This window comes from Achroia grisella, unplaced genomic scaffold, assembly GCF_030625045.1.
Source record: "Achroia grisella isolate CSIRO2021 unplaced genomic scaffold, CSIRO_AGI_Agris_v1 utg1173, whole genome shotgun sequence".
Taxonomy (NCBI): domain Eukaryota; kingdom Metazoa; phylum Arthropoda; class Insecta; order Lepidoptera; family Pyralidae; genus Achroia; species Achroia grisella.
In genome coordinates this window covers 470,537-483,131 of record NW_026712589.1, presented here as the reverse complement: position 1 = coordinate 483,131, position 12,595 = coordinate 470,537, and the positions used below count along the sequence as shown (strand labels likewise).

The window sequence follows — 12,595 nt, the reverse complement described above, 5'->3', positions numbered from 1 at the left end:
CCGCGTCTGAACTTGGTTCAATATATAAAGGTTTTTCTGTTTCCTTAAAAGTTTTATGTAATCTTTCACTTACCAGCCTCTCAGCTATGATATTAAATAACTTTTTGTAGTACGGTATCAATCTGCGCACGCTTTGGTCAGATATTATATTTATGTTTTGTATTTGTGCCTTATCCTTATACTAAGGATTGTAATTATTACGCTATATACGTATTTCACTACGAATTCTATAATTACTATGAATCGTCATCATCTGCTTCTTCCTTATCCCATTTATTTGTGGTCGGCGTAATATGTTTCTCTCTTCCATTCATCTCTGTTCGCAGTCATCCCGTTATTTACTCCCTTTCTCGCCATATCATCTTTCACACAGTCCATCCATCTCTTTTTCGGTCTTCCTCTACCCTTATAACCATCCACATTCATATGTAACACCGTCCTTAGGATTATAGTTACTATTAATCATAAACATTAAAAATGGACGAACATTTATTAGGAAAATCTTTACTGATATAGATATATGTATTGAAGAGGAAAATTGTAATTTATGTGTTAAGGTTTCATTTAAAAAATACGTCTAAAAGAGCACTAGGATAAAAATATCTCAAAATGGATATATGATGTTGAATCTATGTAGGCTAATAAACTGTGCAGTAACATGTGAAATTGTCACTTTTGTTACTCTATCAATACTGTATCTAGTAGAATAGAATACAAAATCATTTATTCAAATAAACTTAATTTAAGCACTTTTGAATAGTCATAATGTTTTTTCTGTTATCTACCGCTCGTTCGGAAAACTGTCTCATCACACGAAGAACGAGCAAGAAACTTGTGTGTTGCTTTTTTAAATAATCCTTGTAAGTTTACATTAACAAGTCGAAACGTGTGAATACAAACTACCAAGCAGCACTAATTTATTAGGGTCAAATAGGTGATGGAACAGTGCTAGAAGAATGAAGTTGTGGAGTTGAGCACAGTATTTTCGCAAGAAATTTTATCGTAGTCATAGTTCAAATTTATCTACTTTAATTTTTTTAATTTCATATGAACTTTAATTAAAGGCGACTTGGCTCGGCGAAATGAGACTAACGAATATCAGTAGCTTTATATATATGTATAAACCTATAATATACCCTCTAGTTTTAATGAGAAATGAACGAACTAATAACTAATACCTCCTAACGAACTAACATATAAAACCACATTTTGTACGACTACAGTTTAAATTCAACATTTGATGTAAAACGAACGTAATGATAGTCTGTACTATCCACACTGCATGGAAAGGAGACAAGGTAATTAAAACTGCAGAAAATTGTTGAAGTTATGATATTAATGGTACTTCAAAACGTATTACCCAGAGGACCGCGCCATGCAGTGTCGAGTAAAGTAACACTGGTGTTACCATAATAATAATAATAATAATTTATTTTCCTTCTATATTCATCTTCTACATTTTTCGTTGGTACCAAAACTAAGCAGAAACTTATATTTTAGGTACCAGTTCCTTTCTCTTACAATTTACAATAAGTAAACATAAAAAAAGAGTATCAAAATAGGTATAAATTGTACATGTGTATGTTTTGTCTCTCTCACACACACACACACACATACACACACAAAACATGCACGTGAATGTGTGCATTATTTTTTTGTGTGTGTGTGTGTGAGAGAGACAAAACATACACATGCACACACAAACGGTAAAGTAACTGATGATCTGTTAAATTTATACCTATTTTGATACTCTTTTTTTTATGTTTACTTATTGTACGCACACATACACGTGCATGTTTTGTGTGTATGGGTGTGTGTGTGAGAGAGACACAGCCATATTAATACGGGGAAATTAGTATTTCACAGTTTTCATACTCAACAGGTTTCAGTTATTCCAAAATAATATTTTGTCACTAATTTTACGTTCCCCATAAAGGAATACTATTTCCCTTGCGGAACACTGAGATAGAATTTAAATTAACTACAAAAATAAACCAACCTGACCATATTATTAAAGCCTGACTTGTTAGCTGTATCTTACAGGCGTACAAAATGAGATTTGTTCACAAGATCTATGTATTTTTTATTTTTATGTGTGCACTCAAGCGACTTGAGGCGATGTTGACCGGTGCTAGATTAGATTATGTGTTATATCATGTGTTATACGAACCCACCTCGTATTTCCCATAGTCAAGAAGCGGAAATAGAAAGCAGCTTAGTGTTTATTTTTTTTATACTACGATGGTGGCAATCAAGCATATGGCCCATCTGATGGTAAATGGTTACCGTAGCCTATAAACGCCTGAAACGCCAGGGTATCACTTGCGCGTTGCAGACTCTTAAGAAACCTTAATATAAAGTTTAAAGTAGGTGTTATAATACCTCGATGACAGTGCGCAGTAAACTAGAAATATTGGATTATATCAATATTTCTAACGGGTTCTATAACACCTGAAGAGCATTAAAGTACTACTAGTTTACTTGTCATTTATTTTATTTATATAGCTACTCGCCCCGGCTTCGCTCGGGTGTACATGTATTATATTATATAATCTTCTTCTTGAATCACTCTATCTATTAAAAAAACCGCATCGAAATCCGTTGCGTAGTTTTAAAGATTTAAGCATACATAGGGACGAACGAACAGCGACAGCGACTTTGTTTTGTACTATGTAATGATATCGCCCAATTTACGTAATATCTTTTTAAATTACAGGCTATGCGTTATTCTGACGTATAAGCTATGTTACTGTTAAATTTTATTAAAATCCATTGAATAGTTTTGGCGTGATAGAGTAACAAATACCCATCTACCATCAGTCCATCTATCTATACACACAAACTGATAGCTGGCTCATCCGTCATACTCGTGAACGAGTGCTGCTTGTAGGAACTTATCTGCTCTTATCACTACGACTGATTTAATCTTATTATATATTTATAGTTGACCCAAAAAAATAGTGCTGGTAAGTAGTTTGTATTCACACGTTTCGACTTGTAAATGTATACTTACAAGGATTATTTAAAAGAGCAACACACAAGTTTCTTGCTCGTTCTTCTTGTGATGAGACAGCTTTCCGAATAAGCGGTAGATTAAAAAAAATGTTGACTATTCAAAAGTGCTTAAATTAAGTTTATTTGAATAAATGATTTTCTATTCCATTCTATTCAAAACACAAGTTTCTTGCTCGTTCTTCTTGTGATGAGGCAGCTTTCCGAACAAGTGGTAGATAAAAAACAAATTGTTATGACTATTCAAAAGTGCTGAAATTAAGTTTATTTGACTAAAAGATTTTCTATCTATCTATCTAAACTTTTGCCTTTTTAATATTAGTAAAATTGTACATTTTATAGGCAACCGATAAGGCCAATTTTAATCTTACACTCAGACAGTTGAGAGTTATGTTTTAAAAAATAAAAGGCACGGCACTGGTGGCGCAAAACACCGGAAAAACAGTCGTCATAAAAGCGAATAGGCGCTACCGTCTGTGGCCAGCTTTTATCCTCTTTCACGGGTAATTTGCTTTTGTTTCTCCTTTTAATTTCCGCGTCAGTATTTTTGTTATGTCCTTGTTTTTCAGCGAACTTGCAAAATATTTCGTTAAGCAGATATTAATCTATTGTTATATATTTCTTTGTTGAACAAAATATATCATAGTGGTAATCCTCCGATGTAGCTAGTCGCGATTTATGTTAAAGTAGTATTTCAATTATTAATAATAATATTAATAATAATAATAATCACTCCCGGGAAAGATGCAGAAAGCGGTGCTGTTAGATTCTGCCCGCATTGTACGCCGATTTCTCTCCCTGGGGCCCTGAACCCCGGCCGACTGAGCTTCTGCCGGGGGTGTGTTGCCATCTCCTCTCCTTAAGAGGGGAGATGAGAATTTTTGGAAAAAAAAAAAAATAATAATCTCAGGACAATTCACACAGCGCCATCTAGACCCAAGTTAAGCTACCTAAAGCTTGTGTAATGAGTACTAGATTACTGATACAAATACATAGATAATTTTTTTTCGTAAATACATACATATTATACATAGAAAATACCCAGACCGATACAAACAATCATACTCATGACTACAAATGTTTGTGCCGTGCGAGGAATCGAACCCGCGACCATCGGACGTAAAGCGGTGTGCTAGACCGCTAGACCACCGAGGTCGTCAAAATATTAGATATTATAAACTAATGTTACAATACTACCTGATCTCGTGATTTCTTGCATCAACTTTTGTTCGTAGTTCTTATTAATATTATAAACGCGGAATTTTGAGCATGTTAATGATTGTATGGATTAGATAATTTGCTGGAAAGATATTTGTTATTAACAAAAACTACTTAAATAATAGATTTTACTAGACAACTGATACAAATACATATATATATATATATATTCTTAAATACATACATATTATACATAGAAAATATCCAGACCGATACAAACAATCATACTCATGAATAGAACTGGTTGTGCCATGCGAGTAATCGAACCCTCGACCATCGGACGTAAAGCGGTGTGCCAGACCACCGAGGCCGTCAAACTTTACAATTATATACCTTATATAACAAATTAACATGTACGCTATAATTTCCACGTTGGTGAAACCGAGGGCACATCTAGATAAATATAAGTTGTTTACTAATATATGTAATATGGATATATATCCAAAATAAATGAAATAATAATAATAATAATAAAATATAGTATTAATAGATAGAAGAGTATCTTAATACTCGATGGATTATTTCAACTGAAAAATTCGAACTGAACAACATAGTTAAAAATGGTAATAAAAATTCACGTGAACAAATTGCCAGAATGTTCTACGTGAGTAAATTTCGAGTTTGTCATTAAGTATGAACAACAAGGTATGTCCGGAAATTACACTACATTAACAATTTCAGTAGGAAATAAATATGTCAAAGGAATTCCGAAGTTTTTCCAGAGCAAGGTTGCTACGTTTTGTATGGAGAGAAAACTAAGACGTAAAGCTGAATCTCGCAGAAAGTTTTTTTATACTAATATTACAAACAGGAAAATATTGTTACATTTGTTTGTAATAGATAAATTTAAATTAACTATACGGATTTTATTTATGCAGAGGACAATTAAGGAAACACCATTTTATTCGCAGTCGTCTTTTTATTAATATGTTTTTATATACAAATTCTATGGCAAAATAACAAAGGAGTTTTATGTCCAACATTAACTTGACTTTTGTTAATTTTTTGACATATATATATATAGCAACATTTTCAACAAAGAAAATAACGTAGACAGAATTGCTTGATGAAATTGTTCTGAAATAAAATGCTAAATTTCTGATATTTCTTAGATTTGTCTTGAATAGTATTGAATGTTTTATTTTATTTACTTTTTATAATGGTTTTCTTAAATAAAAACGACATGTATTTTTCTAAAAAAACAAAACCTAATAAAATACACATTCGATTTTCTTTTAATAATTAAAAATTATGAAACCTATAGAAATCTACCTTACCAATAAGAAATTGATGATGATGATAATAATGTTATATATTAAATAAGATTATACATATTTACAATAACTGCACCAGTCGAAAGCTGCATACATGCGAATTATGTTAAAAAAATATATGTAGAGAAAAGTTAGAACACATCACATTAAAGAATATATGAAATTTCTTAGTTTTCTTTCGTATTGATCAAGCTGTTGCCTGTTTACTTATTCTGATCACGTGTCCGGCTGATGACACCACACCCATCTTAAAGGCTCCCCGCACTAAAGCGAGACAATGCTACGCAGCCCTGCATTCTCGTACAACTTTAATTTCATTTCAAAGACTCTGACACTATTTGAATACAGACGGAATTAAATTCCCCGCACGTCGCACTTAATACACTGTTATTAAGGTCTAAAATAGATGATGGTTTTATCCAGTGGTTATAGGTTAAAGGTGGGATACCGTACCTATAGTAATGGTCTTATTACAAAAATCGTATTGAAACCAATCTTAAAGTCAAGAAATGGAATGATCCTATTATTATTACAAGATTCAATCTAATCAGCATCAACTTATCAGCACAGTCAAATTGAAGATCATAATTAAGTAATACTTCCCACAGATAATATACAGAATATTATCTATAGAATTAGGTGTTACTTTGCGGAAGTTCATTTTATTACTTAGTGGGTTTATATTATTTTAAATTATTGCTGGTTGGTAGTTTGTATTCACATGTGTCGACTTCTAAATTTGAACTCACAAGGATTGTTTAAAAGAGCAACATACAAGTTTCCTATTTATTCTACTTGTGATGAGACAGAATTCCGAATAAGGGACAGATTAAAAAAAAATTGTTGTCTGTTCAAAAGTGTTTAAATTAAGTTTATTCGAATACAATTTTCTATTTTATTCTTTATTAAAGTCCGCTACCAATAGCATGTGACACAAATATTGAGTCTGAAAACCTGACCCCTGCTACTGGAAGCGCCGAAAATTGTTGTATTTTCTTTATTATGACTTGTTTCTAAGAAGTAAATAACTTAAAACGTGATAGAAAAGTTATTTACTACAACATGTAAATAAGAAGGTACAATTCAGTTTTGAATATAACATAGTTACTTATTCAATGGTTTTGATACACAAAAGAAATACTAACAATGTGAAATGTTTTAGTATATATTACCAACATAAATGTATGATTCATGTATATAATATTCAATTTCATAGACGGTGAGTTCTAAAGACACTGACACACTATAAATAGACTCGAAACTTAGACACAGAACTTAGCTTCATACAGCAAGAGCGGACGCAGTAGCAAAGGGATTGGAGACAAACTTACGTCTTGTGCCTTTATACGCCTACTAAACTAGTGCTTTCTAGGAATCTTATATGAACATCTTATACAAACTCCTACTCGTACATTATTTTGATACTCTGGTCAAAAGGATATAGAGTTTACAAAGCAAATATAAATAACAAATATTATGAATATTCCATTTGTTTGATTTTATAGCACATTAAGAGCTGAGTCAATAGGATTTGCCTTTTTACATTCTTTTTATTAATAGCACTGTATTTATATACTTATTTCCTTTTTTAAATTTCATGAAATATGTTTTGGTTATATTTAATTTAGGTATAGTTTACAACAAAGTGAATAGCTGGCAATGAATAAAAAAAATATATATTTCTACATGTTTTAATTTTATTTTATCACAAAATAATGTATACTTTGCGCCTTTTTCTAATTTTAAACAGATAGCTCAAGGTTCATACGGAAAAAGAGAGCAGAAAGAAAAATATGTGTTATATATTTTTAAATAATGAAATAGAGAAATTTATCATCCTATTTGCTTCACCCGTAAACTATAGCACAAACAGATGAACAAAAAGTTGTCTCCTCACCAGGATTTTATTATCTATCTTCTATCTATATCTTCTTCTATACTTATAATAAATCTGTAGAGAGGTCAATTCTGTACATGAAATATATTTCCAAAAATAACTATCAGGGGGTGATTAGGGATCGATACTGATGTCAAAAATGAAATCAGTAATTTTTTTGTCTATCTGTCTGTATATTCGTTATAGAAACAAAAACTATTGGACGGATTTTAACGAAACTTGGTACAATTATTCGTCATACTCTTGGGCAGGTTACTATAACCCGTGGTATACTTCATCACGCTACGATCAATAGGAGCAGAGCAGTAAAGGGAAATGTTAGGAAAAAACATCAAAACCACTGAACCGTGAGGAAGGATACTAGAGGCTACTTATTTTACGAAAAAACGACGGAAATGCAGACGAAGTCGCAGTCGACAACTAGTGTATAAATAAAATGTAGATCTGTCTGTAAACGATTAGAGATACTTTAATTTATTATATATATAGGCTATATTATTCGAATATAGCCACTTATTTCATGAAATTTAAAGCACCACTAGTCGAAAACTCATTAGCGATAAATGTTTAACGTGAAAATTTAACGTGTCAAACACTTAGTTAAGGAGACATTAAAGTGAATATGTGATACATAAACCAAAAGTGTGTCACCTTAATCGTCCCACCGAGGCACTCGATGGTTCAGCTATCCAGTACCCTACTCCAATGGTTTCGGGTTCCATTCCCGTACAATAAAAATGTAATATCCATCAATTAATATGTTTTTTTTTGTTTGTGTGAGTGTTTATGTATGTATAAAAGGATAGTAAAGTCAGATACGACGGCCAGTAGGAATCTATAGGAGAAGAGGACAATGATGATTATGTATATATATATATATATATATATATATATTTTTAGTTATAGGTACAGTTGTTTATGTGTATCATCCTCGCTAATTGGTACGTATGGCGAGACACTTTTGGTTATAGAAGAATTTATTAATATTTTCACTCAAATATTAGTTAATAGGTTAGAACTTATTCACATTCAGTAATTCAGCGCTATACAGAATTATTCATTAAAACATTATTCAACTTTTTATATTCCAGCAGCTTATCTTGTAACCTGTGTCAAGATTAGCATCAAGTAAAAACCTCGAAAGATCCCGTGTCAAATTTAAAACAGTCTAAAATAATGAAATAGATTGATCAATACAGTCATCAGCTTGTTTGCAACATCGCTCTCGAAAAAATAATATTAATCCCAACCCAATATGCATTGTATTAAAGCACAATATTAAACCCACTGAACAAAATAATGCTGAGCTGGCATTCCGCTGCTCATACATTTCAATGAATATTTTTACATGTAACATAACTTCCCAATAGATACTCACTGAGTCGTGAAAGCTTGAATGCATCGGCCGTATTGATGACGTCGACATAGGCTTGCAGTTCCAATCGTCGGCTGCTTATATTCTGGTTGTGCATTGTCAATGCATATTTGAACACATTTTGAATTTCTTCAGTATTCTGGTCGAATATTGCTCCTGCAAACAATAATATAATTTACTATTACATCATCTGCTTCTTCCTTATCCCATTTATTTGGGGTCGGCGTAATATGTTTTTCGCTTCCATTCATCCCTGTTCGCAGTCATCGCGTTATTTACTTCCTTTCTTACCATATCATCTTTCACACAGTCCATCCATCTCTTTTTTGGCCTTCCTCTACCCTTATAACCATCCACATTCCTAATATAATTTACTATTACGTTATAATAATAGCTACGCTGTCAAACGGTGTTTTACTAGGTAAGTTAATATCGCTATTAAAAAATAAGGGTTGATTATAGAAGAGTGAAATTTTAGGGTTGTATGTATTTTTTAATTAAGAATCTTAAAAAAAAAATTAATAAAATATAAAAATCAGAGTGAGCCATACTTATCGACATAATCATCATATAAAATTTCCTGAAAATCGTTTGTGCTGTAACTAAGAATTATAAAATTTGAATTTTATATACGTGTATAGATTAAAATAAAAATCTAGCCTTATTTTTGAGATATATACAGATATATTACTCATGAAAGAGTCAAATTGTATAGATTATACATATGTGTAAATGGGATGGTTTATTTTGTAAATTTATTATACATAGGTGTAGAAGTATGAAACCGGAATTTTTTTATAAAATTGCTTGTTTGTATTTTGATAATTATAAAATTTATTTAATCAAAATAGGATCCATTAGAATTTATACATTTTTCCCACCTTATCGGCAGGTTACGAATACCACGCCAAAAATAAAACTCTTCATTTGAAGCAAACCAGTTGTCGATCCATTTTTGTACATTTTCATACGAATCGAAGTATTGCTCAGCAAGTGCATGTCCCAAAAAATATATATAAAATACATATATATATATATACTGTATAAAACAGTACATTACAGAAATTACATCGTTAAATCGTAGGTATGCATAATATGAGAATAGAATCTTTAAACTATTTTCGTGACGAACATGTATACTACATTTACAATCCAATTTACTAGATATATATAGAATCCAACTTATTAGAATTAAACCTATTTAATATCTAATATATAAAATTCTCGTGTCACAATGTTAGTTACCATAATCCTACCAAACGTCTTGATCGATTTTTATAAAATTTTGTATGCATATTCTGTAGATCTGAGAATCGTCTACTATCTATTTTTATACCCCTAAGTGATAAGGTTTGACCACCCCTAACATTTTTTTATTTTATGGGCCATTTTTTTAAGTTTTTATAATGTGGCATTAAAAATTCGCTATTTGTAATAGCGATATTAAATTGTATTGTAAAACAAAGTTTGTGTGGACAGCTAGTTAGTAGCTAGTCTAGTAATAAATATACTTATAAATCTAATTTTATACTGTCAGTTCAGTGAAGAATATCAAAATGATTCTCACCGCGCCATAACACGACATTAAAAACTGCCTACGCCACTATACTCGATAAAGAATTATTATTACCAATGAAAACCTTCCAAAACAAGTGGAGAATCACCTTATTGGATATCTTTATCGTACAGTGAAAAAGCGAGCCCGTATTCTGTGGGACGTCATCTCCTTGATATACGAGTGCTGACCGGACCGTTTATCTGAATCACAGAAACCACAGCTCGGTGGCTTCTAATACCATCCATAACCGCTTTCGTTTCGTGAGCTCAACTATGGCTGTTTTTTTTTTCACTCCCGCTGCTCGGACATTATATTCTGAGAGCCTCTGAAACTCCATTTTTAGCAATATTTCTTTCATTTGCAACGTCATTTCTTTCCATATTGCGCCGGATTGTTACTGGGTTTATGTTGTGAGTGAAATCTACTGAACCTTTCAGTGAGTATTGTTAGTTATTATTATATATATTTATATACATTATACTTTATTTAATAGGTAATAAATGCATACTTTTTTTAAGTCGTATATTATTGAAATTTTGGTAGATAGTTAATTAATTAATAAAGATTTTATTAATTCTTTTTATCTATACATACAAATAAAATTGGAGTGTCTGTTTTTAATATTGAAATAACCGTTTTTTAGTACATAAATATGAATATAAATACGGAAAATACACTAAAATAACATAATTTATAGTTTTTGTCTGTCTGCCTGTCTGTTTGTTCCGGCTAATCTCAGAAATGGCTGGACCGATTTTGACGAAACTTTTTTTGGCAGGTAGCTGATGTAATAAGGAGTAACTTAGGCTACTTTTATTTTAGAAAACTAATGCTAAATTCCACGGAACAGCTAGCATTATATAAGTTATTTAAAATATTCAATTTAATATGAACCGTATTTTAAAATGATATATATATATTTGTAATAAAAAGTATAGTATTATTATATCAAAATATAAAATCCATATATAAATAATCATTATTTAGTCTTAAACTAGACAGTTATTCTTTTAGTAAATAACTGTAGTTTCAGTTTGGACTTACCTACTACGTTTATGTCTATTTTTTTTTAATTATAGTAAGATAGTACCTAATAAAAGAAAACGAAGGAAAAAAATTGTTTCGAAAGTATAGTCTTTATTTATTTCTACTTCTAGCATCTGAAATATGACAGTTCCCTTTTAAACACATATACATCTAAATTTAATTAATATTAGCAATATATTGTCTAATTTTGTAACATAAATTCAGTTTTGAATAATATTTATCAAAATATATTTTTAACAGTGCTTTCTACATTATATTTTTAAACTCGGAGCGTTATAAGCTTAACTGAAATAATTTTAACACAACGAGTTTATTTTCAACAACGGCAATATTTTTTCGTTATACCTTTTTATGGAGTAGGATTTGTTTGTGCTGCAAAGTGTCTTACCTGGCTGGGAGACTGTAACTTCATTAAAAGGAGATTAAAAGAAACTTTTTCATCGCTACAAAAGTGTCCTAAGCCAGCAGAGCGATGGCGACGCTACCTACATCGTTGGGGGTTTATGGCGATACTGGAGTGAAATAATATTCATATTGCTATAAATAAATATTTATGTTCTTTTTTTAAATATCATATTGAAGTGATACAGGAGTTCATATTGCTATAAATAAATATATATGTTCTTTTTTTAAATATCATATTGAAGTGATACAGGAGTTCATATTGCTATTAATAAAGATATATGTTCTTTTTTTAAATATCATATTGAAGTGATAAAGGAGTTCATATTGCTATAAATAAATATTTTTGTTCTTTTTTTAAATATCATATTTAAATATGGAATCACAATACCGTTGTTTATATTCCATTGCATTTGCAACAAATAACTATTTGTATACTTTTTTTAAAATATCACATTTAAATATGGAACGATAATATCGTTATATAATGTTTATATTACAAATGTTCGTCTTTTACTTTTTCAGTTAATTATATATTGTAGGCTTAAAAAATGCTCGTTCGAAGGTAAGTAGACACAATCTATGGAAGTATTGTCAAGACAGAGAGAACAGATTTTGATATAAGAAAAGTAAACTATATATAAATATACAAATGGAGAACTTTGGCGTAACAAAAGGCGTTCTTATAGACCAGTTGTACATCTTATCTACTTATAAAAATGTTTTATATTAATTTATTAAACCATGAATTAAATGTTATTTAAATCAAAATAAACAACATCTCATTATAAAACAACCCCCGTCCACTCTTG

At 30.8% G+C, this 12,595-nt stretch overlaps 1 protein-coding gene across 1 annotated transcript in view; it reads right to left on the bottom strand.

Annotated features, from left to right (window-relative positions):
• Nucleotides 1-12,595, bottom strand: part of LOC131851104 (glutamate receptor 1-like) — a 124,639-nt gene that overhangs the window by 96,233 nt on the left and 15,811 nt on the right. The window contains exon 2 of the mRNA XM_059201538.1: nt 8,780-8,932. Coding sequence (XP_059057521.1) covers nt 8,780-8,932 — 153 coding nt within the window. The remainder of the gene's footprint in view (nt 1-8,779; nt 8,933-12,595) is intronic.